The sequence below is a fragment of the Sus scrofa genome, chromosome X (genome assembly GCF_000003025.6).
Source record: "Sus scrofa isolate TJ Tabasco breed Duroc chromosome X, Sscrofa11.1, whole genome shotgun sequence".
NCBI lineage: Eukaryota > Metazoa > Chordata > Mammalia > Artiodactyla > Suidae > Sus > Sus scrofa.
In genome coordinates this window covers 78,804,362-78,832,026 of record NC_010461.5, presented here as the reverse complement: position 1 = coordinate 78,832,026, position 27,665 = coordinate 78,804,362, and the positions used below count along the sequence as shown (strand labels likewise).

Genomic DNA, 27,665 nt, shown 5'->3' with positions numbered 1-27,665 from the left:
CCTGGAAGAGAAACAGAGTTGACATCAAGTTTATCTGTTGTGAATAAGAAGTTCTTTGAATGCAAGTAGGAAAACAGACAGGCATTAGCACATACTTGTGCACACTTCCTCTTTTTCTAAACCAATTTGCATATTATACTGGCTGGTTCTGGTGGGCAGCAGCAAAAGTAAATGAATGTTCTTTCATGGTAATAAGGGTAAGGAGAGTTGAAAGATAATTGCTATTTGATGACTGAAAAACAGAAATACAACAGTCCTTCTCACCTACCAGGTGCAGTTCCAAAAACACATAATTAAAGACTCATTATAGAGTGTGATAGCTACATAGACAAAGATCAAAGATTTGTCTATGTGAAAATATTTTTGTTCTCCAATATTTTTGTTCTCCAATATTTTTGTCACAGGATAACTGCAACCAAACCAAAAAGAACCATTTCATTAGGTCCTCCTGGTGGATGTCAAAACATCTCAGCAAGTTCAAATGTTTTATTGTCTCAGAATGCAATCTGTACTGGTAATTTTCTGGTCTTTTTTGGTTTCTCCTAATATTTTAAAACCCTTTCCTCCTAAAACTGATAAAGATATTATGGAAATTATGTGAGGATCTGTATGCACATACTGTTAACTATAGTTAAATATCATAATACATCCAACCTCAATAAACTTTTTCAAAATATAATCACTGAACAATGAACAGTCAAAATCTTTAATAACCACACTAAACAACTTGAGAATTATTAAGGCTTATCAACCCAAATTAAATTTTAAAAAGCTCATTATTTTTCTCTTCTACACTGATATAAACCATCTAAAGCAATGACAACAACAAAATAATAATAAACCATATGTGACAAAGGGATGTGAAAAGTAACATAATGTCTTTTCTATCAAAGGAAATCTTGGTTACTCCATTTTGCTTTGGTTTAGGCTGAAATACCCTCCTGTGACTCCCTCCTCTTTCCCTCTTCTCCCAGTTAACAATTTGTTTCAAATTAGCCAACCGAGAAGAATGTGTGCCCTAAACTGACAGATGGGAAGGACACAGGTATATCACCTGCGTTAGGGATAAATAGGGAGGGTCTTTTCTTCTAAGCGTGCACTTTTTGAGTACCCGTGCCCTTCTGCAGAAGTAAAGAGCCTTGTACAGATCTCCCTGTGTTCATGTGTCTCATTTTCTGACACTGACGATCCAAGCCATTTCCCCAACAGGGATAAAACATTTATAGAGTTACAGTGCAGTATAAAGTCCCTAAGAAAGAAATATTAGCTTTTTACTATATTCAACATGGCTTGCGCTCATCTTCAGAAAAATCTAGAAAACATAGCTACTGCTAAAGGTTACAAATTTGGCAAGTCTTTCAGAACATACAAACGATGTTTTAAAGAAAATATAAAGTTTTAATTGCTGAAGTAACTCTTATCTCCTTCAAAATTGCAAGGACTTTCTTTTGAACAGGAACAGTTAAAACCCAAACAAATACTAACAAATTAACAACATGGTTTTATCTTCATTTATAAACAAAGATCTGTGAAAGAACACACACTAATAAGAGTGGCTTAACTGGTTATGAAATTAAACTAAGTTACCCAATATTGGCGACTTTATTTTACAGATGAAAATAATTTTATTGACTTATCTTAGATCAGAGAGCTTGTTAATAGCAAAACCATAACTGGAATCCAGCAATCAATCCTCAGACCTTACATACTTTGCATTCAATGATATTAGTAACAACTAACATAAATATAACCAATTAGCAGTTACAAGTTATTTTTGGCTATTTTCCTTTCATGAAGGAATATCAGAAGAAAGTGAAAATTTATTCAGATATCATCAATGTGTATATTTAGACACATAAGCAATACAGCTGAGGGTTTTTTAAAAAATTATATATTATGGGTTCCATCATGAAGCAGGGGATACTTTAGATAATAAAAACATTAGAGATGTCCAAAAATATACTTTCTTTCTTCTTTCCATATAACAATAAATAAAACAGTTACTTGCTCAGCACAGATGCAGGCCCTGTCATATTTTAATTCATTAGTTAGGATTGTAGACATACCAGTGAAGTACAAATGTGTAAAGATCCACTTCAAAAGAAGGACGCCAATTGTTAGTTGATATTTGGCCTGACACAAAATATAAATATTAGGAAGCACTTGGAAAAAAGGGGAGCCATGCAACTCTACTTTGGGAATTACAGTTCTTGGTTAGCCTTACTTGCTTCTTTACCTGGCAATGAATGAAGTGGCCAGCCATCTTAAGATTGCTTCTGGAGTTCCCACCATGGCACAGCGGAAATGAATCCAACTAGGAACCATGAGGTGGCAGGTTCGATCCCTGGCCTTGCTCAGTGGGTTAAGGATCTGGCATTGCTGTGACTATGGCATAGGCTGGCAGCTGTAGCTCCAGCTTGACCTCTAGCCTGGGAACCTCCATATGCCTCAGTGCGGCCTTAAAAGCAAAAAAAAAAAAAAAAAATTTCTGATGGAGTTCAGAACACACTACCCCAAAATATGGCACACTGGCATACTGAATAGCTTAACCTACAGAAATCTGAGAAATGGGCAGAAGAAGGTCACTCTGACTTCATTTCTCCCCACCTCACCCTTCTTCCTTGAAAGCAGGAGAGAAATTTCCCACCAGAAAGGTACCTATTCTGTCTGTACCAGGAGGAGGGGAGGCACTCTTATCATGGGAGACAGGGAATGGAGGGTACAGAAGGCTATATAAATAAACCTTGTTAAACTAACCCTTATCTTCCTAATTCTTCACCATTTACTACCCCAGTCCAAACCCTTGTCTTATCAATTCTTCACAAATTTGTTTCTTTGCCTAAAAGGTTAAAAAGTTTCAGGCTCTGTTTACTCCTTTGGGTCTTCATTCTCTTGTGAAGGCTACCATGTATACATAAAAACTCCGTAAAATGTGTATGCTTTTTCTTGTAAATCTGCCTTTGTCAGTTTAATTTTCAGACCCAGCCAGGGACCCTAAGTGGGTCCAGTAAAACTTTTTCCTCCCCTACACTTCCTGCTAACTTAACTTCCCCATCCCTCTGTGCTTTGCCTTAGTCAATTTGACTTTATTGAATTTTTAATGAACACAGTGAACTCTCTTGTTAGGTCATTTAGTTCCTCTGTCAATTCATGTCTGCAAATAGAATGAGGAACACTGAACTAGAACACTGACAATGGAAATGTGAAAACTATGCAAGAGATACTGCAAATAAGAAAATGAGCAAGTGTGATGAACAAGGAGTGTCAAAGCTAACTCCAAATCATTGTTCAGATTTCAGAGCCAAAACCTTGAACAGATGAAGGAGTGCTCTAAGTCCAGCATTATGCTTGTCTATAGCTCTGCAGCATGTGTCTAGTGTGATGCCTGTATCTCCATTGTTCTATTTGATAATTCATATTTTTAGCACTCTTCCCATCAATATGTTTCAGAAATTTCCAGCCACATATGTGAAAAAAACAATGTGCATGTATAATTTGTTCTTGCCTCTTAAAATTAACTCCTCTATAAGCTTTGCTTCCTTCTTAACTTTTATTACTCCCATTTTCCAAGAACATTAAAAAGAGTTGAGAAATGCACTAAGGTGAAAACTTGCATCAAACTATTGTCATCAACAAACTAAGACATATGATTTCAACATACAAAATCAGGACTATTATTTATAAACAGTGCGAAATAACAGAATAAACCAAAACAAATGAAAAGCTCTCACAAATAAGAACTCAGCACAGCATATCCTGCATTCCATTCCTGGGAGAAAGTTGTTTTTTTCCAAGTACAAAATATGTCATAGGGTCAGAGAATATCCCCATATCACTGACAATTAAAATATTTTCCCTCTTAACTGATTCTTATAATGCTGACCTCAAAAGAACTACAAAATTCTTAAGCAATTTCTATATCAAAGAAAAATGCTTAATGTAGTTTTAGTGCTGGATTCATTTTAGAATATTCTTATTCTCTGACAAATGCTAATTCACATAACGGAAATTTATGATAACCCAATTTTTTCAAATCCATTTAACACTCCAGTTCAGCACTTGGTCTTCAATACTTTTGATGAATGAATATTGAAGGTACCATTTAAGAAATGATCTCCAGGAAACTGTCTTGGAAGCTGATATCAAGGGTGGTATGGTAACAAAGCCTTGTGGCATGGAAAACTAGAGCAATAACCAGAATTCAGGCAGCATCCTCCAAAAGACACAGAATTAGACCCAATCTGCATATTTTCAGTAACTCTGGAAGCTGCAGAACAGACCTAACAAATAGAGGAGTGGGGTGATTTGGGGCATATGAAGGCTTGAGATTCATTTTCCTATGACAGGCTACTAAGCTATCTCATTTGAAGTTTGTTTTTCAAAGTCCACTACAATGTTATTCTGCCTTCTATGTTCTCCCTCCATGGATTCCACCTCAACAGAATACCTTCAGGTTTACACTGCCTGACACAAGAAGTTACCACCTATAGCTTTGCTGACCAGGTGGGAAATCTCCCCAAATTAGCCATCCATTATCTAACACCAGTCAAACAGCTGGGATCATAGAGTAAACACTGTTATCTAGTGCACATGGATCTTCTTTCAATCGACCACACAGAATACCTGCACTCCAGGTGCTAGCTGGCATCTAAATTGTGAATTGTCAGCTATCCAGCTCCTATCAAAAGTCCAGCTGAGATGATAGATAGTCCAAAGGGAAAGCCTCAGGGATATTTCTCAAGCACACCTTGGTAGCAGCTTAGATTATGGGGAAGCTGTATACCAGTACTATTACTCTGAGTCTTTGTAGAAACATCAGGAATTTTTTTTATCTCAAGCCCCCATGTAGGAAACAGACATTCACTGAAATCCTCTGTACTTTATGGAAAACTATCAAAGACTCACTCTACTGTGGTATTCAATACCTCTTGTTTAAAGAATCACAAAATAAAATTCTGAGTTTAGAATTAGAAAGAATGTCCTTCCTTCCCTGAAAAATGAATGTACTGTCATTCATCAGAAAACAGCCGTATCTGTCAATACCCTGCCTTTCCTCCTCCTTGGCTACAGGGAAAACTGGAACTATTTTATACTCTAATCATTACCTGGGAGTTCCCATGGTGGCGCAGAGCTAACGAACCTGACTAGTATCCATGAGGACACAGGTTCAGTCCTTGGCCTCGTTCAGTGGACTAAGGATTCAGTGTTGCCCTGAGCTGCGGCAGGTCGCAGATGCAGCTCGGATCTCGCATTGCTGTGGTTATGGCATAAGCAGGCAGCAATAGCTCCGATTCAAGCCCTGGTCTAGGAACTTCCATATGCCCTGGGTGTGGCCCTAAAAAAGCAAAAAAAAAAAAAAAAAAAAAAAAAAAAAAACAATCGTTACCTGGCATTGTCCTAGGCTTTTTGAAAGTTCCTCATTTACATGGAGCTTGTATTTTTACCCTCATCTCAATAGTGGTGGAATATCTGCATCTCTTCTTTGTATGTGTCTAAGACATTTAGTAAAGTTAATTCATATAAATCAAAGTAAAAATATTTCAAATGACTCATATTTACAAGCATTTTCTACCCAAGGCTAATTTTGAATATCTATAAAATATAATAAAATGCATATAAAATATTCTCAATGGAAGAAGTTAGCCTTCTATTAAGAAATCCATTTAATGTGCCTAGACTCTGCTGCTAGATTTTATATACATTTATAATTACATGTCCAGTCACAAGTTTCTAAAATTTTAGACAACTATTATATATACACATCAGTTCTCAAATTTAAAACATATCATTTATATGAGAAAATGCACTACCTTGGTCAAGCTTCATATGTTATATAATAATAAAATTAATGCCAACAGAGGAACCATCATTTATTCTGCCTGAATTTCTATAACATTTTCTCCTACTAAAATAATACTTCAGAAATTTGAATCAGTATTGCCTGTTCCCATGTTCTTTTTTTTGAAAATAATAGAGGACACATAACTCTGGTTTGGTCCTATTATGAGATATAATATTGGATCTTCCTTAAATTAAAATTCTGTTTTGAAGCTAATATTATAAAATTAAAATCCAATGTCACTGAATATTTAAAGAACCAACTTAGCTAAATGAGCGAATATGGTTGCTGTTAAAGCAAACTGTTGACAAAGATTTTAAAAGAAAGCATAAAGTTTGACAAAACTGCTCTGAATTTACTATTTTCTATTCTATGTAAAAATGTACTAGAGTCTTGTAAAATGATGTATGCATTTGAACTTGCATTTGAAAGTTAAAGTGAACAAATTTAAAATACCACCCTGCTTTCACAATACTGCACATAATACTGCCTTATGAGATGTGTTCACAATTTTAAGTCCTGTTCACATTTCTGCACCATAAAAAATTGTCCTCATTATTCTGTTTTTCATAGGTAGTCCAACACAAAATGTTCTAAGAGTATTGATCTGCACCTAACCTTATATTAACTTTGTAAGTGGTGTCAGCTGCTTTGCCAAGCTTTTAATAAGTTTAATACAGGCTGTTCAAGTAGTTATTAACACTCATAACTCAGAAAGTACTTTCTTTTCCTAATTTGTATTACTGTCAAGAGTCGGCTATTTTCATTACGATGATTATGTTCGAATGCATATTAATGTGCTAGAAAAAATATTTTAAATCTAATGGGAAGTTAGAAAACATCAAGTAAAAACAAATACACCAGAGGTAATGCAAATAACTACATATACAGAAACTCTGAAAAATATTTTAGCTGTTTTTACCTGCTCGAAAACATTGGCTGAGGAAGCTATGGTCACAGAAAGGAATATACACACTGTGCCATGAATCTGGCAGATAACGAAGATTCCAAGTGAAACAGAAAAAACAGTTTCCTAGTCGGGTAAAATACCCTTCAAGCTATAAAGCAATTTCAACGACAACTCTGAAAGAATTCTACACAATCACAACTCTCATACTATTCTTCAAACCAGTATTTGTTGTTTTTGTCATGTGTTGAGAAAGCTTAGTGACAATGATTTATTGCTACACCTTTCTTTGGATCTTCATAAAATGTATTGCCAAATACCTATACATTGTGTAATGGGTTGGCTGGGAATAAATTTGTCCAAAGTCACTGGTCACTTCTCAGCAGGCACTGCTTCCTCTCATAAATTTTAGTAAAGGAATATGGACAGCAATCTGTAAATAACATAGTTCTCATTCTGAAACACACAGACCACTCTTATGTGCAAAATCTAACACAATCTGTGATGGCAGATTGGGATTTACTTTATAGTCGAAACTCATGGATTTTTAGGGTGTTAAATAGAGTTGTAAACATTCTATTTCATTAACTCACCATGCAACCATAAAAAGATCATTGTGGAAAGCATGCTACATTGTCTGTAGCTGATGAATATGGTTCAAGTCAAACCAATAGGTTTCATTCCTGTGTGGAGGATGTTAGCTCCATTCTTTTTCTCTGATTACATCTAAAAATGCATGGCCACAAAATAGAGCCAGATTAATGCAAATTCATTCTTACTGCCAGAGAAGCATAGGTTGTTATTGATGGTGGGTCAATATCTACATCAAATCACACATTACTGTATATAAATTACACCATACCTGCCATCATGAAACAAATAAGAGGACAGGAGGGTCCCTTCCCTAGAAGAGTCTAAAATCTAAATGAGAAAAGCAAACATACATGCATGAAACTATTGCAGTTCCTGTTGTGGCGCAGTGGTTAATGAATCCGACTAGGAACCATGAGGTTGCGGGTCCAATCCCTGGCCTTGCTCAGTGGGTTAAGGATCCCACGTTGCCGGGGCTCCGGTGTAGGCCGGCGGCTACAACTCCGATTTGACCCCTAGCCTGGGAACCTCCATGTGCCCTGGGAGCGACCCTAGAAAAGGCAAAAAGACATGCATGAAACTATTATAGAGCATAAGCAGGTGCAGATGAATGTATACAGTATAAAATAAACACTGAAGGAATGTACAATAAGGGAGTGATTTGGAATAAGGCCAGTTAATGATGGTTTATAAAAGGGACTTTTTGATCCCTGGCCTGGAAACTTCCACATGCAACAGGCATGGTCAAAAAAGGGAGGAGGGGGGATTTTAAAATAAGCAAATAATAATATAATTAAATTACTTTCTTAGAGCCTTTATTATCTGAGTGATTAAAGTCTGTATGAATTTGAAAGCCATGACTCCATATGGTATTCTGAGATGACTGTGCTCTGAGAATATTTAGTAAAGCTATTAGTGTATGTGTGTTTGTATATTTATTATTTTACTAGGAGCCGAACAAAAAGAGACCAGTTAAAACTGTGATACGGAAGGAAATCAGCCACGAGTACACAAATGCTCATATTCTACCAAATATCAGCTTTGGAAAATAGTTATGTAACAGAGACTCAGAAGCTGCTTCCTTCAATATGTTAAAGGAAACTATAAATACCTGTCTGGAATTGGTTAAATATACTTACAATTTCAAGAAAATAATGGAACGCTAGGAAATGTTTTAGTCTTATGGAAGAACATTTTTCTCACTCTTCAAAATCATATCTAAACAATAATCTAGTTCCTATAGCTAAAGTAAGAGGATTGGAACTAAGCAAAAGAAAACACAGAACATAGAAAGGCTCCAGTCTCATTTACATATGGAAAAACCTAGGCCCAAAGAGTTCACTGATTGGACTAAGGTCATAGAGAATAAGAAATCAAGGACTGGAAATCAGATCTCAGGACAAGCAGCCTAGTGGTACTCTATCATAGAATGTGCTCTCTTACTCCCTCTCTGAATTTCTTCGTATACAGAAAAAAATTCGTTATACAGAGAACAAGACTAACAAAATTTAATTTCATTAACGATGGTTCTACATAAGGAAAAGTTCTATAAGTAGTACATGGTTCTACTCTTTCAAAAATTCCGGGCTATTTTATGTTTTTACCTTGACAGAATTTAACTTATTTAATTTTGTTACATTAGTGTTTTTAAGGGTAATTTTCTTTTGCATGATTGTAGTGGGTTGAATGGTATCTATCCAGAACCTCAGACAGAATATGACCTTATTTGGAAATAGAGTCTTTGCAGATGTAATCAAGGGAAGGATGGACATAACATCATACTGGATTAGGGTGGGTCCTAAATCAAATTATTCTTTTTTTTTTGAGTGTTTACTTTCTGTTGGTTTTCAGATACATTTAGAAAGCTGATAATCGGAGTTCCCGTCGTGGCGCAGTGGTTAACGAATCCGACTAGGAACCATGAGGTTGCGGGTTCGGTCCCTGCCCTTGCTCAGTGGGTTAATGATCCGGCGTTGCCATGAGCTGTGGTGTAGGTTGCAGACGCGGCTCGGATCCAGCGTTGCTGTGGCTCTGGCGTAGGCTGGTGGCTACAGCTCCGATTCAACCCCTAGCCTGGGAACCTCCATATGCCGCAGGAGCGGCCCAAGAAATAGCAACCAAAAAAAAAAAAAAAAAAAAAAAAAAAGAAAGCTGATAATCAAATTAGCTATTTTCTTAGCATTACTTTAGATACAGTAATTTAGCTCCAAGCATAAATGGTCACTTTGTTACATTGTTTTTTTTAATCAGTTAGATATCCCCTACCACAATTAATTTATTGTGATAATGAATTCATTGATTTACATTTTACCAACAAGTCTTTTTTATTTGCCTCCCTCTCCCTCACCAAAGACAAACCTGGCTCAACTGTAGACAGTCACCTGACCAGTGGTGTGGCAAGCACTGAAGTGGGCCTGTAGGCTGAGATGGCCTGGCATGAAAAGCTTTTCCAGAGTAAAAACAAATGGGAACCAGAGTTTCCCCATTAAGAATTTGAAATGGGGAATATAGGAAAGGCCAGGCAGTTACTTTCAGGAAAAGAAGCAGACTCAGGTAGAGTCCAAGTTCATAATGGAACAAATTGGAGAGATGCAACATGAATTTCTGCTGCTGAGTTGAAGACGACTCATGACCAAAATACTAAGGTTCTAGGACTACTTTGGGATGTCAAATGACCTTCCATGTCTGCCTCCATGATATATAGCTATACGGCTGTCTCTACAATTGCTGTGACATTTCTCGCTCTTTTACTGCAACATATAACATGGACTCTCTGCTTCTACTCAGAGTAATCCTTCAAAAAATCTAGGTCAGTGTATTACTCTCCTAAAAACCTTCTAACAGGTTCCCAGCTCAATCAGAGCAGGGGAGCCAAAGTCCTACCAATGGCTCACAATTCTCTGCCTCCAGCCACACTGGCCTCTTTGACATTCCAGGAACAGGCCAAGCATTTGCTCTTGCTATTTCCTGTTTCTAACAATGTTCTTCCTCCAATGGACAAATAATTCAAACCCACACTTCCTTTAGATCTCTGCTCACATATAACTAAAGTCAAGGAGGCCTCCACTGACCATATGATATAAAACAGCAACATTCCCTCTTCAAAACAGATCTCACCCTGACGTCTTAGGTGTATGGTGTTTTTGTTTTGTTTTTTGTTTTGTTTTGTTTTGTTTTAGTATCTGACTTCTCTTACTAGAATGTAAATTCCATACAAACAGGCCCAAATGGATAAGAACTGATTTATTTATGGGATAATTATCTGCTATAAAGAAAAACAAACTACATAATATTAGTGCTATTCACTGAACTGCTCCAAACTAAGGTATAATCAAAAAAATAATAATAGTAAAAAAATTAATTTATCATAAAATGGTAAATTGGAATAAATATAACATGGATGGCATTTGAATTACTAAAGGTATCATCCATAATGTATAGAACAAAGAAGTCCCAAATTTCACTACACAGAGCCCTGAGGTCATAAGAAAAGGACTTTTCAATGTGATTATATATATTAAGACAGTTCATTTCAAATAATAAAAGCATTGGTTTCTAGAAAATATAGAAATTCTCGACAAGTATAATAAAATAAAGTTTTGTTTCTTAAACTGCTAGATAAATACACAGGTGTTTTTATATTCTCCTTTATATTTTTGCTGAAATATTTTACAGTGTTTTAATTCACGTCAGGCAAATTTTAAGGAAAGAACTGAAGTAAAGATTTAGTATGTGAAATGAATGAAAAGAGACTATTTTAAAATATTTTCCTTACTGTGAGATAATATGAAGAAATGGTTAAACACCCAGGCTCTGGCATGGAACCTTAGATCTGACACTATCCATGAAACACTAAAATGGAACAAATTACTTAAACTTTCTGAGCCTCAAGCTCCTCAAGTATAAAATGAGAATATTAATAATAATAATAATAATAATGACTTCCTGGTCATTATTTCAAGATCTTAGAATATTTCCTGGGGGACAGTAAATGATATATATTTGTGTTTCTTGGTATTATTTTACAAATGTTTTTAAAGGTGCCTATAGGGCATCCAGGAAGACATTTGGAGACAGAGTCTGAATTTCAAGAGAATAGTCTGAGCTGGAAATATAAATCCAGGCATCACAACGACATACACACATACTCTCTGTCTTAGAACAATGCCTAGCAGATAATAAGTACTATACAAACGTTAAAATATTAAGTATTATTTTTAATAATCATTTCAGAAGTCAATTAAATTTAAGCTTATTAAAATGAAAGTTAACACTTAAATACATATAATCAGTGCTCACTAAAGGTTTAATGACTGAAAATAATTCTCAGTGGTTACCTTTTATGATTCGTCATTATGAAAAGTTATCAGAAATTGTAAAAAATAAAAGAATTTATATTTCTCATATTACACTTAAGACACAAATCTAAATTTAGTAGGTAAAACTATTACTAACAATTGTGACAACAATATTAGCTCTGACGTGAAAAAATTTTCAAATTTATTTATTCAGTTCATTTAGAATCAAGTTCAATATAAATACATACACTTTATACGCTTATAAGCCATAGAAAAATCTGATTCAAATCAACAATTATGTTCTTCAGGCTCCTCGGACTTAAAAATCCCTGACCAAAATATTCAACAGTATTTCCCCAGGATTTCTAATCTTATACTCAAAAGGTCTGGCTCACATACAGGGCAGGACTCTGTGCAATGGCCAAGTTTATTCACCATCTAAATAAAATTGAAAAAGAAGTCTACATGCCAGGTAGGTAAAAATGAATTTTAAATATCTGCTACCCCTAACATGCATGAAATATGCATATATAAGACAATGAGGCAATTGTTTTCTGCCTCAAAATATTTGTTGATTTCCATTCACATCGGAGCTAGACCTACTTACTATTCTTCCACTGCAGTCCAATTACCTGCAGCAGAATCCCAGTAAAGCACAAGAAGAATTAGGGGAAAGAGGTGCTAGGGTAATTAACAAAGCTAAAAAGTACCCCAAGGAACAAAGACGAAGGACAGTTCCCCTCAAAGAATGGGTGAGGTAGTGGGGGTGGTCCCTATCCTTAAATTCAGGTATACATATTGCAACATACCAGTTCCCAGGCACAAAGGAGGCAAAGGCAGCCAAAAGGGCTCTTGGGGGCAGGGTTGCTATTTTCCTAGTTCTGAAAGAATATTGCCAGAGTGAGGGGAAAAGTGGCTACTCATCCAATCACCAATTGAGTCAATTCTGACAATTAGGAAAGTGACCTATACATATCAAATTCTAATCTCAGGGTTCCTGCCTTTGTATAAGTGATACTGCAAAAGAATAGTATGTCTCTTAGACTCTTTCTTTGTGCACTGAGATTCTGAGGAAGAAACATGCCCCTCATCTGTAAGTATGATTTTCCGCAGGGCAGGCAATCTTTTCAATAAGTAGTGGTTCAGAATTTCTTATGTTTATGAAGATGAGAATTTGGGAAGATGTGTGATAATATAAATAATAAACAGGTATGTAGCATGTTAACCATTTGTGCTTTTTAAAAGTGTCATTTATGATTTCTTTGCTTTTGAAAAGAAGAAAAGTTAAGTTTTTGCCTTAGGAGGCTTAAGAATTGGTGATAAGTTTTCCTAAGAACTGGCAAAGAGAGGCCACATTCTGACAGTATAGATTGCTAGCAATGGTGCATTTAAAAGATTTTTCTGGTTTTGCACCTTTTCATGATTAAGACAAGTAATATTTTTCTCTTCTACCTATCTGAATGAATACATATATTTTTTCTACTAATGTAACATAACTACTAATTTAAAAGATAACATCTTCAGCATATATACAATTGAGTGCTTGCTTTATTCAGTTATTTAAAAGCCTCACATAATTACTACAACCTATACTAGAATGTATTTATTACAACTACAATATGTTATTAATATCATAGAACAATTATTCTGGATAATAATATTAATATTCAAAAGCAAAATACTTTTCAAATGAATTAGAAAAAATCAGCCAGGTAAGTAAAGATTTTGCAAAACTATTTTAATAAAATGTTTGAATAAATTGTGGTTAACATGCTAGGCTTAATAATATTCCTATAAATACTTTTTGTTTGTCTAACTTATAAAAATAACACCTTTGTATACATAAAACAGAGCATTTAGTATTATAGATAATTCATAAGAACATGAAACTTACATAAAGTCTGACATGGGTGTTAAAATGCAACTACAAGAAATTGTACTTTAATCCAAATATCATCATATTGTATTGGAAATAATCATTAATCATATTTTAAGAAAAAAGTAGTCAAAGCTGACTGCCATTTAACATGGCACAATCATATCTTTTAAAAAACATAAACCAGGAGTTCCCGTCGTGGCGCAGTGGTTAACGAATCCGACTAGGAACCATGAGGTTGCGGGTTCGGTCCCTGCCCTTGCTCAGTGGGTTAACGATCCGGCGTTGCCATGAGCTGTGGTGTAGGTTGCAGACGCGGCTCGGATCCTGCGTTGCTGTGGCTCTGACGTAGGCCGGTGGCTACAGCTCCGATTGGACCCCTAGCCTGGGAACCTCCATATGCCGCGGGAGCGGCCCAAGAAATAACAAAAAGACAAAAAAAAAAAAAAACATAAACCAATGCTAATAAGAGCAAATCAATCAATGAACATTTGAACTGGGTACTTGAATTCATAAATTGCTTTCTTTAGCACATCTGAATTAATTACTATATTTAACAAGAGATAATATGACTATAATACACTAAATTCAAACTACAGATCATAAATATAATGTAAAAACAGAATTTTTTAAATCACACCTTGCTTCTTGACTGCATCTAATAAGCAGTTGTCTCAGAAAAATAAGTTCCCATGCAACTAAATAATTTTCAAATTTTTCTGTAAACCACCCCCCACCCCCATTCATCCATCCAGGAATGTTTTAATTTGCTTGCTGGTAAATCCTATAGAAAAGCCAGTCAATTTATCCATCTCCCTCTGAGCTTCAAATAGAGTTAGAAAAACAGAAAAGTTCAAAGCAGCTGTTACAGCCTTGAGGTTCCAAAGGATGCCAGTTGCGATCTTTTGTTCAAAAAAAATCTACTTCCTGAAAGTCAGAGTCAAACTCAGCCACAACTGGAGGCAGTGTCTTCGGAAAATGAAATAATGTTTTGCTGCTTCAATCAGCAAATTTAAAGTGCTTGCCATCCACAGTGGGGTAGATGTGGCCCTCGACAGTCAGATAATCTATGGCTTGCTTGATGGTTCTGATGCTCAGGTTGCGAAGCTCCCTCTGGAGCGCATCGATGCTCTGGCCTTCCTATTGAGGACACCTCCTTCTGAGCCTCATCCATCTCTGATGGAGTGACAAGGGCACTTTACCTAGAGGCCAATTGGTGGGCTTTATCCAGCATCAAGTGTGCATTGACCATTTATAGAATATGTGTGGTGAACTCATTCATGTCTTCTATAACACGGATTTTCACCACGTCAATGCTCTTCACTTCCTCAGAATATTTGAGGATATTGAACACTTTAGCATATATTCCCACTGGAAGCAAAGCCATCCTCTGCTTTGCTTTATCTCTGCTGACCCACTTGTGGACCTCGACAGGCTTTGCGGTCATATCATCAAACTTGGAATGAATGTAGTTTGCAGCCCTCTCTGCCTGTCTGGTCATCCCCACAATAGAGACCTGGGAACCTCGATTCCCCTAATCTTGAAGACATTATCAACCAGAGTGGAGGTGAGCATCTGGTTCACACAACAAGGTATATAATACCTTGGATTTGGACCCTAAATTGAAGAGCTACCCTGCCCTGAGGCGGTGGGTCGTTGCTTCCTCTGGCTCCACAAGAGGCAGAGATGCTGCCAAAGCTCCCAAATCCACTCTTACTCATTTTAAGGACAGCTCCAGCAGACGAGGAGGTGGGGTTTTGACTCTGATCAGGAAGTTCCGCAGATGGCTTGGAGTTATAGCTTGGGCTGCCGCGAAAGCTGGGTCTGTGACCACACAAGTAGCCCCGCACAACAATAGAGCCAATCAGCTGCCAGGATGCAGCTGATTCTAGCCAATCAGAACCTGGCCTCAGAATTCTTCTGAGAAGTCTGGCAGTTACTCTGCTACATTTTTAAAGATCCACTTGTAACTTCAAACCTTTCCCGCTATCTTTATAAAAATAAATTTTACTACCCTCTTCCACAACGCTTCATTCCTAAATGTCATGACTTCTGTACTCCCTTCTCAAAGATTCATTTATTCACTCTTCCATTAACCGTTCAACAGAAATTTCCAGACCAAGAAGTTCACTATAGGTTGCGTGTGGCAGCGGCGCAGGGCAGCTGGCAGGTACAACTGAGGGCAACATGTTTATTGTCGTCAAAGAACTCACACCCTTGATCAAATCATTAAAACCAGAAGCGTGCTGATAAAAATGGCAAAACGGCCACCTCTGAAAAATTATCATATTCAAACACAAGTCATATCCTACCATTACGCTTTAAATTTTTTTTTTTTTTTTTTGGAGAATTACACTTTCCCCATTCTGCCAAATGCATTACAGGTAAAAATAAATAGTATAGTGTACTTCAATTTATATATAAATTCAAATGGAACAACTAAGCTCTAAGTTATTTTCAAGGCCCTGTGGATAAGTCAGGAAGAACAAGATGTGAGCCCCATCATATATAAGGAAAAACAAGAATAAAATCAAAATACAGTTTCTACATGCTTTTATCCAGTAATTTCTGAACTCAAGATTTTAGTAATTGTGTAAATAGATCCCATAATATTTTTAAATTACATTGAAAATCTATTTTTCCTTATAAAAAACATTTTATTTTAGGTATAATTCATTTAAAGCCTTGTTCTTAATAAAAGAATGTCAGTTATTAGAATCCACCATTGACAAGAACTCCTCCTTAAAAATCTTTTGTTCCTTCATAACTTACATGTATAAATTTTTGAGGATTTATATTTTCCTATTTCTTTTTATTGGTTAAAATAATTTCTGCTATTCCAAATTACAGAAATGTGTGGATAATATATATCTGAAACTTATACGATGTAAAATTATATTTACTTTTCAAGTTAAAAAGTAGCATCATAGGGCAAACACAATATGTTCTACAAATAAACATATAATTGTTATCCGAGTACAGATTTTCATATAAACATGGATATTTAACTTGTAGATCCATATTTTATATAATGAAAGAGTACTTAGCCATTGGAGTAATATTTGTATTCTTAAAATTGCACATTATTAGAGATCAGATTGATTCTATTTTTTAATGTTCACAACCTCATAATTAGACATTGTTTTCTTATTAGCGAATATCACACTTCTGGTCAAGAAATCTTGAGGTTACAATGATGTAACTGGTTATATTCCCGACACTTATATACAGTACGAACTGTATAAATTATACCAAAACAGTAAAAAGCACTTACCTTACAGGATTGCTGGTTAAAGAAACCCTCAGAGATTCTAGGCAGTTAAGAAGTTTCTCATCTGAAATACCAGATCGTAATTCATGAACATACTCTTGTGAAGACAGGGTGCACTCATGTTTGCTGTTTTTCAGCCCTCCCTATGAAAAAAGATAATATTTTAGATAAACAACAGGTTTTTCAAAAAACATTTAAATAAAATAATGCATAGAATATGCAAATATTTTACTAGATAAAAATGTGTGCAGAGGGCCCAGTGCTTAAAAACTCTTGGTTATAGAACTGACATGGTAAAATCGTGTTGTGTATATCTCAATACTCTCTTCAGCCTCATTTAAAAGAAAATTACACTGATGGTTTTCATAACGTGAACAGAATATGGACTCGAGTGGCATAAAGTATCACTGACAGGAATTCTTAAATTTACAATATCCATGTATTAGGATTAACATTAGCTGGTCCTCCTTAACCCACAAGATGAACATTCAGAAATTATCTTATTAATTTTCCTAGTTAAGATATTTACATTCTATTCTACAAAACACAATGAACAAAATTTAATGCAAAACATTACACATAACTCAGCTCTATTGAAATATGTCAGTATATCAGCCTATTTCAAAAACAAAGTGAAAATAGTTATTAAAACAATAGTCTCCAATCAGCAGGTTAGTTAACACATTAGTCAAAGTAATCACCAATTCCCAACTATTCCTTCCAAAGTGTGTTACTCCCAAACTATAGATTAATCTTAAAAAGTCATTAAATGTGTTTATCTGATAGTGACAAGTTTTTAGTTTAATTTCCAATGTACATGGGGTTATTTCTAGAACTCATTATCTCATCACAACTCCTTAGCTTCATCACCTTGCCTTAACTATGTAAGTAGTTTGGAGAAAAGACTGGGAGAAAAACATCATCAACATACTCATTTTACTAATAACTCATAGTTTCACATTCTAGACATACATAATCATAACTGCCCCTTTCCTATATTACAAATGTATCTGCCTGAATTAAAATTCTAGCTTGAGTCCCATTTTGTAAGTTCATATGAATTACTCTCAGTTTATGCTAAGTATCTAAGCTAGAAGTGAATTTTTTCTCCAATTTCATAGAAGTCATCATCAGAGAATATAGAATTTAAAAAAGAACAATATGTTAATAATGAGAAATAGATTCCCTAGGGTTTCATACTATTTGGCTTTTTATTGAGAATGCCTTCTGATATAGAAATTGTCAATCATGTGTAATATCTGAATTTTTTAAATTCCATTAAATAGTAAATGTTTAAAGTCTTTAAATGATAAAGTCTCATGTATAGGAACTCCATTCCCTTATGCCACTGTGGCACTATCACTATTACAGCACTTAGGACACTGAAACAGAGGGCATTATTTGTCTGTCTTCTAGAATGGGAGCTCCATGTATGCCAAGTATCTAACACAGTGACTGAGTTTAGTGAGCCTCAACAAAAGTGTGCTGTTATTGAATCTGTCCATAACAATTTTAGAACAAGGAATACAATTTCATACATTTTGCTCCCATGTTTTGTGTAATGGCCACTGACTTGATTTTTCTTGCTTTGGTGGGATATACAGTAGATACCAAGTAAGTCTACTAAATGAGTCACCACGATAGATGGTTCAGTAAGTAAAACCATCACTGAAATCATTTCCACATTTCTGTAATTTATTTGCCCATCTCTTAAGGCTACAATTCATAAGAGCCAGTAAACATTTATTGTATAAAATGTTTCAGATCTGCTGTCACATTCCACTTTCATATGATCCATAAATGAATTTTATTAATTAATGAATGACAAGGCCCTACCAATCCTTCCCTGAAGATTTATATAGAGAGCTTATTCCTGTAGAATGACCTTTGCATTGACTGTTTTCTCTGCCTCTGATCTCTTCATTACTGGATCTCATCTTTAAGTCTCAGCCCAAGAGTCTTCCCCCTGCACACTGTACTTATCATAACAACATCATTTTAAATCTCATTTATCTTAAAATAGCTTTATATAAGTTTATCTTATTGAGCACTTTACTTGTTTACTGTCCTTCTCATTAAAACATAAGCTCCAGGAAGCCTGCCTATCTTGTTCACTCGTTCTAGATCTTAACACAGGGCTTTGAACATAATAAGAACTCAATACATATTTCTTGACTACATAATGGATATATGGATGGTCAATAACCAAATGAGTGAGGGATTGATGAGTTTCAAAATATTGAAGCTTCCAAATTCACTTGAGTTTTGCTTCAGAATATTACCGTTCTGAGACAATTCATTACAATATATTCAGTGATATTACTATAGAACAGTTAAATTTAGACAGTATATGGTATACTAGGGATGCTCAAATTGCCACTGGGAATGAATCATGTCCCCATCACTTACCTTCCAGGTAATCTTTGAGAAGGCAACTGAACTGATCTCTATAAATTTTTTTGCTCATCTGTGGTATTGGAGTAATAAACACCTCCACCTCATATTTGTTATAAAGATTAAGATAATTGGCATTTAGATAACAGGTATTTCTTGTGTGGTGTCTCAGAGTAAGGTGTTCAGAAAATGTTAGTTCTATTCTTCTACATGGTTGTTGGTGAGATATTCTTTAGGAAACAATGGGGCCAGCCCATCACCTTGGGTCTGACCCCTCCCCCAAATCTTAGAAATAGATTTAAATTTTATAATAGAGGACACTCTGGGTAATAACAGATGGAAGTAAAGAATCTAATATGGAGCAAGACAGAAAATATATAACTTTATAGAACAAATGCCTTCTAGCAAGCTTAGAAAGACTTGGGGATTTTAACATTAGTTCATATTTGAAAATTATGAAACACTATAACATGGAAAGGCTGTACTGGTCCTTAAAGACAAGCTCTTCCGATACCCTCACTACATAAGTTGAGAATCAAGTTGATTTCCCAAGTTCATGTAATTAGTAAGAGAATAAATCACTAACATTCTGATCCTTGGGTTACTTCTTTTTCTATATCACTTTTCTCAATATTGAGTAAAAATTAAAGTAAAAAGTATTTAATTCTGAAATCTCTAGTACACAATATCAAAGTATCTTCATCATAATCAATATGGTACAACACAATATTAAAGAAATCACATAAAAAATGGTGCAATAAATTAAACTAATTCTCACTATATTTAATAGGGCTGTAATATAAGAATAGCTTATTATTAACATCATGTCCTGATATTGAACAAAGGAAACAACTAGATAATGGATGGATAATAATGGAAATTTTAATTAGCTGCTCTGTATGAGATTAATGAAAATTACCAGTGTGCCCATTTGATCTTTAAAAAATAATGCAGACAAAGTTAGCAATTAGCATACATCATGCTATTCCAAAGATAGGTGAACAAAAAGCTTTCCTAATTTGAAACTATTCCTTAATTTGAAAATCATTAGGATGGAGATACTCGTCAGTGTGACAATGTTTGTATTATTCTAACACAGTACACAAAGAATCAAAAGAAGCTTTGGACCAGTTTAATAATCATAATCACGCTTCTCTGATTAAAAAAAAAAAAAGAAGTTAGTATCAGAACCAGACACACAATATTATTAAAAAGAACAATTTTAATTTGCAGTGGAGATACCACTTCTGATTTTAAATTGACTTGGTCTTTAAATTGACCTGTCATTCTTTAATGTAAATACAGATTTGCTTATAACTTGAGGAAGAGGCTACATAGTTCTCAACTGTAAAGGTATCTTGCTGCAGACAGCAGGGAAACACTATTGATTGTACACAGGTCTTTTCAACTACAGTGTGCACACAAATAGCAATTACTATCAGTAGTATCATCTTCAAATAGGAAAAAAAATATTGTTGTGAAAACAGTAATAGCATTACTGTTATTGACCATGATTTATAAACCCTAATGTAGTCAGGTTTCTTTGGCTACTATAATCAAGTGAATTTTTTATCTTTCATTGCAATTCTCTGAAAAAGCAATGTTATAGATTAACAAATTTAGAATTATATCTACAAAGGTCCACAGTGTTGTTTTTGAGAGGCACCTATGAGTTGAATCTCATACTGAGTGAAATGAGCCAGAAAGACAAAGACAAATACCATATGATATCACTTATAACTGGAATCTAATATCCAGCACAAATGAACATCTCCTCAGAAAAGAAAATCATGGACTTGGAGAAGAGACTTGTGGCTGCCTGATGGGAAGGGGAGGGAGTGGGAGGGATCGGGAGCTTGGGCTTATCAGACACAACTTAGAATAGATTTACAAGGAGATCCTGCTAAGTAGCATTGAGAACTTTGTCTAGATACTCATGTTGCAACAGAACAAAGGGTGGGGAAAAAATGTAATTGTAATGTATACATGTAAGGATAACTTGATCCCCTTGCTATACAGTGGGAAAATTTTTTAAAAAATTTTTAAAAAAAAAAGCATAAAAAAATTGAAAAACCATTTTCCTCATCATCAGTTCCTTGAGTTCCAGTAGAAAAAGGAAACAAGCAACAAGTGCCTGCGCCAAGTGGATCTACCTATTTATTTTAAGGGTGATGTATTTGGTTGTCTATACAAAGCTGAATATATTACTGCACCTTTAGAGGGCTTCTCTCTAATTATATAAGAAAAACATCTCATAAGGGAAAGTTATTATAGTTACATAATTAATTTATCCCCAAAATGTAAGTTACTTCAAAATAAATATAACAATATTTCAAATAATTTTATATACAACTTACAATGAAAATTCATTTAATTGCATGAAAATTATAGTGTAAAATATACTATATATTATCAACTCAGGGTTTGTAAGATTAAAAACCTACACAAAACATTAGTACTGTGAGTAAATTCATATACTGTCACTTCCCACTGCAGGACATGGTTTAAAATATAGTCCTGGAGTTCCCGTCTTGGCGCAGTGGTTAACGAATCCGACTAGGAACCATGAGGTTGCGGGTTCGGTCCCTGCCCTTGCTCAGTGGGTTAACGATCCGGCGTTGCCATGAGCTGTGGTGTAGGTTGCAGACGCGGCTCGGATCCCGCGTTGCTGTGGCTCTGGCGTAGGCCGGTGGCTACAGCTCCGATTGGACCCCTAGCCTGGGAACCTCCATATGCCGCGGGAGCGGCCCAAGAAATAGCAACAACAACAACAACAACAACAACAACAAAGATAAAAAAGACAAAAAAAAATATATAGTCCTTTTCAGAGGGTGAAAATAATATGCGAAATGAGAACATATCCTACCACTAAGCAGAATAACATCTGCATTATGGTCCCAGAAGGAAAATAGAGAAGGGGCCAAAAAAAAAAAAAAAAAAAAAAAACAATTATTTGAAGAAATAATGGCTGAAAACTTCCTGAATCTGTAAAAAGAAACAGATATCCAGGTCTAGGAAGCCCAGAGAGATCCAAATAATATGAACCCAAAGAGAAATGCATCAAGATGTACTAAAATTAAAATGTTTAAAGAATGAAGAGAGATTCTTAAGAGCAGAAAGAGAAAAGCAGATTATGACTAAGGAAATCAGATAAGGTTATCAGCAGATTTTTTTTTATATAGAAACTTTATAGGCCAGAAGGGAGTAGCAAGACATATTCATAATGCTGAACAAAAAGACCTAAATGTGAGACCAAAAACCATAAAACTTCTAGAAGAAAACATAGACAGTACAGACTTTGACACAGGTATTAGCAATATTTGGGGGAACCTGTCTCCTCAGGCAAGGGAAATAAGAGCCAAAATAAACAAATGGGACTCAATCAAAATTTTTGCATCAACAAAATGAAACAGCAACCTACTGAATGTGAGAAGATATCTGCAAATGATATGTCTGCTAAGAGGTTAATATCCAAAACATATAAAGAACTCATACCAACTTATATCAAAAAACCAAAGAACCCAATTAAAAATTAGCAGAGGATTTGAACATTTTCACAAAGAAGATATACAGATGACCAAAAAGCACATTAAAAGATGCTCAACATCACTAATCACCAGGAAAATGCAAATCAAAACCACAATAAGATTATCACCTCATCCTTGTCAGAATGGCTATTAGCAAAAAAAAAAAAAAAACAAAATAACAGTGTGTTGGTGAAGACTTGGAAATAAGGGAACCATTGTACACGATTGGTGGTGCAGCCACTACAGAAAAAAGTATGGAGCTTCCTCAAAAATTTAGAAATAGAATTACCCTATGATCCAGCAATTCCACTCCTGGATATATATATATCCAAAGAAAATGAAAACACTAATTCTAAAAGATATATATAGCCCTATGTTCATTGCAGCACTATTTATAATAGCCAAGATAGAGAAGCAACCTGAGTGTCTATTGATAGATGAATAAAGAAGATGTACACCATACACACACACAAGAATATAACACAGGCACTAAAAAAAAGAATGAACTCTTGCCACAGCCACAACATAGTTGGTCCTAGAGGGTACTATATTAAGTGAAATAAGTCAGAAAAGAAAGACAAATACTGTATGATTTCACTGGTGTGTGGAATCTGAAAAGCAAAACAAAAACATACTCATAGATAACAGAGAGCAAACTGATGGTTGTCAGGAGAGGGTGGGTAGGAAGACAGGCAAAATAGGTAAAGGGGATCAAGAGGTGTAATATAAGAGGATAATTACTCTTTAGATTATACATACCATTTGTCTCAAAAGGATCTGACTAAGGTTATTTAAGTATGATTTTTTTTTTTTTTGTCTTTTTTGCTATTTCTTGGGCCGCTCCCGCGGCATATGGAGGTTCCCAGGCTAGGGGTCGAATCGGAGCCGTAGCCACCAGCCTACGCCAGAGCCACAGCAACGCAGGATCCGAGCCGCGTCTGCAACCTACACCACAGCTCACGGCAACGCCGGATCGTTAACCCACTGAGCAAGGGCAGGGACCGAACCCGCAACCTCATGGTTCCTAGTCGGATTCGTTAACCACTGCGCCACGACGGGAACTCCTATTTAAGTATGATTAACTAAAATGTTTTAAGTATAAGGTTTTCTATGAGAAAACATTTATTATTTACTTATTGACGATTCTACATATTAAAAACCAGATTAAATATGTGACCCCCAAATCACAGAGTCTAAGACCATCACAGAATGAATACTTAATCATTCTTTCAGCGCAAGTACTATTAGAAGAAGGAAATCCTTAACATATATTTAAATTCTGTGGCTGTACTGTTATCTCTTCTCTTGTGAAACACATATTTAATTTAAAGTATGGAAGACAATACTTTGTAGTAACACCAAATTACTAAATTAAATACACAATAAATTTTAATTTTTATCACTGACTGAAGCAAAAGTACGATATTTTAATAAGGAGAATTTTGACCCACAAACACTCAACTACATTTCTTATAAAACAACCTTATCTGCTCTAGACACTCTGGGAGACATTAAGCATGAACAGCTAAACGAAAATGATTTGTTAGAGAAAGCTAATTAAAATATTTAATGAGGAGTTCCCGTCGTGGCTCAGTGGTTAACGAATCCGACTAGGAACCATGAGATTGCAGGTTTGATCCCTGGCCTTGCTCAGTGGGTTAAGGATCCCACGTTGCCGTGGCTCTGGCGTAGGCTGGTGGCTACAGCTCCGATTCGACCCCTAGCCTGGGAACCTCCATATGCTGCGGAAGCAGCCCAAGAAATGGCAAAAAGACACAAATAAATAAAATAAAATAAAATATTTAATGATATTCAAATGAGTCAACCTGCACATTAAGCAATCAGTCTGACATGTTTTTCATATCAAACACAATAAACATGTGGTCTATTTCACACCTAAAAACCTATCTATGCTTAACCTTTTATAAGTAGTATTTAGCAATAATAGTGAACAATGTTCATATGAGTAAATGGACACCAAGTAAAATTTTAAAACTGTAAAGTGTTGCTACTAGCATTTTTATGAGCCCTTATCACCACTTACTATACTTGATAAAAGAAAGCTTAAGCATTATGTTTATCTTTTATTTGACAGAGGCCCTAGAGATATTTCAGATAATGAAATATAAACAGATAGAAAGTAACCCAAGGGGTTCTTAACCCTGGGTCCCAATTCAGGGAGAATGTAAACTTGGAAGATGAAAAATGACATCTTTATTTTCAATTCATAATTGCATCTCTTTCAATTATGAATATAGGCAGCAGACCACAGTGAAGTAACCAGCACTTACCTACAACTTGGTCACTGTGACTAACAGAAAAAGTCACAGATATTTTCCTGTCACACCACACATACCGCATTTGTGTGGTATTAAAATACCACTTATATTCATCATTTATTCAAAATTCACCTTGGTATACAAGTTACCACTTTGTCTTGTTTCTTAACAAATCTTGTAAAGAAACCCATCACTGTCTCGTTTTTTTCATTTTTGAAATAATTGTAAGTATCCATGCAGTTGTAAGAAAAATGCAGAAACCCTTTGTTTTCACCCAGTGGTAACGTTTGGCAAAACTATATTACAACATCACAACTGGGATATTGACATTGAGAAAACCCACCAATCCTACTGAGAATACCTTAGTTTTACATGCACTTATGTGTGTGTGTGTGTGTGTCTATTTGAGTTCCTTGCAAATTTGATCACCTGTAGATTCATGTATCCTATCATCAAAATCAAGATTCAGAACAGTTCCATCACCACAATGATCCTTCATGTTGCCCCTTCATAACCACACTCAAATCCCTCCCACAATCCTAGCACCACCCCTGGCAATCATTAATCTATTCTCCATTTCTATAAATTTGTCTTTTCAAGAATGGTGAATCAGGAGTTCCCGTCGTGGTGAAGTAGTTAACGAATCCAACTAGGAACCATGAGGTTGTGGGTTCGATCCCTGGCCTTGCTCAGTGGGTTAAGAATCCAGCGTTGCCCTGAGCTGTGGTGTAGGTCGCAGACGGGAGTTGGATCCCATGTTGCTGTGGCTCTGGTGTAGGCCGGTGGCTACAGCTCCAATTAGACCCCTAGCCTGGGAACCTCCATGTGCCGCGGGAGCGTCTCAAGAAAAGGCAAGAAAAAAAAAAAGGAAAAGAATGGTGAATCATACAGAAGTAACCTTTTGGTATGGGGTTTTTTTTCACTCAGCATAATGCCCTGGAGATTCACACAAATAATTGCACATATCAATAGTTTGTTCCTGTTTGTTGCTGAGTTGTCATCCATGGTATGGATATACTACAGTTACTTAACCATTCACCCTTTGAAGACATTTGTTTCCAGTTTTTGTCTATTATGAAAAAAATTGCTATGAACATTCATGCTCAGGTTTTTCTGCAAACATAAGTTTCTACTTCTCTGCAATGTGCCATAAATTTTAAAAATACTTTGATAAATATACTTTAATATAGTTTCCTTAATGTCCAACAGGATAATCAGTCTATTTGGCACAGCCAGTTTCTTCATGTACCATTTAAAGATAAGAACAATAATCAGAGCTGCAGCTGCCAGCCTACACAATGCCGTGTCGACAATCTGCACCACAGGTCATGGCAATGCCAGATCCTTAACCCACTGAGCGGAACCAATGTCCCCATAGATACTAGTCAGATTCGTTTCCACTGAGCTACAATGGGAACTCCCTGTAATGGTCTATTAAGAATTGCTGATTTTATAAAATGGAACTATTTCAGTATCAGGAAGTCTACATTATACTCCTTTGTTTTTGTCTTTTGTCTTTTTAGAGCCGCACCCAAAGCATGTGGAGGTTCCCAGGCGTGATCCAATCGGAGCTATTGCTGCCAGCCTATACCACAGCAATGACAGATCCAGATCCGAGCCACGTCTTTGTCTTCGACCTACACCACAGCTCATGGCAATGCCACACCCTTAACCCACTGAGCAAGGCCAGGGATCGAACCCAAATCCTCGCAGATTCGTTTCCACTGTGCCAAGATGGGAACTCCACATCTTTTTTTTTTTTTTTTTGGAGATTATACTCCTTGTTCGCTACTAATAATCCCTGATATATTTGAGTTTCAGGTTTTTTGATTGCAAAATGAAGAAGTTATGTATATCAAGTGGTTCTGAGATAACACTGACATTAAGAGAAGACAACTATCAGACTAGCAACAAAGAGAATAGGACACAAAATGAAAAGAGCAAAATCACAGCAGCTGGGGACCATTGTGGACAATGAAATGTAATCCTGTATACTGAGGTAAAAGGTGTCACTGTTTTGCTGTATGGCATAAATAACTGATAAAATGTGATCATGCTAAGTCATCAATAAAAAGGTGAAACTACAAAAAAACAAAAAAAAGAACAATAGGGAAAGGTACATCAGCATGTATTACACCGGGCAAAGAATAAAAAGTTATTGAAGCATAGCACATTGCATATCAACTATACTTTAATAAAAAAATTAAAAATAAAGACATTTAAGTATAAGATATTTAGGATATTCAGAAAACAAATTTATGGCTACCAAAAGGGAAAAGGGGGAGGGATAAATTGGAAATTTGAGATTAACAGATATACACCACTATGTATAAAACAAATAAACAAGGACCTACTATATAGCACAGGGACCTATATTAAATATCTTGTAATAACCTACGATGGAAAATAATCTTAAAAAGAATAGATATTTTTATCTATGTATAATTGAATCACTTTGCCGTATACGAGAAACATCATAAATCAACTATACTTTAAGTACAATCTTCTCCCCCCTGCTTTACCATTTTTGGTGTTTTTTTTAATTTGTTTTATTATAGTTGATTTACAATGTTTTTGCCTTACCACTTTTGGATCCACTTCAAAGAGTAACTTTTGACACTGTAAGAAAACCAGTTTAATAATACTTTTGCAGATTATGTTTCCAAAAGCCTAGATAGAAACT

At 35.6% G+C, this 27,665-nt stretch overlaps 1 protein-coding gene across 5 annotated transcripts in view; it reads right to left on the bottom strand.

Annotated features, from left to right (window-relative positions):
* DIAPH2 (diaphanous related formin 2) overlaps positions 1-27,665 on the bottom strand; it is a 918,057-nt gene that overhangs the window by 688,415 nt on the left and 201,977 nt on the right. For all 5 annotated transcript variants that reach the window (XR_002340795.1, XM_021080479.1, XM_021080480.1 and 2 more), the window contains one exon: positions 16,786-16,925. Coding sequence is in view for 4 of the 5 variants with exons in the window: in XM_021080479.1 (XP_020936138.1) it covers positions 16,786-16,925 (140 nt within the window). In the remaining variant the exon portion in view is untranslated. The remainder of the gene's footprint in view (positions 1-16,785; positions 16,926-27,665) is intronic.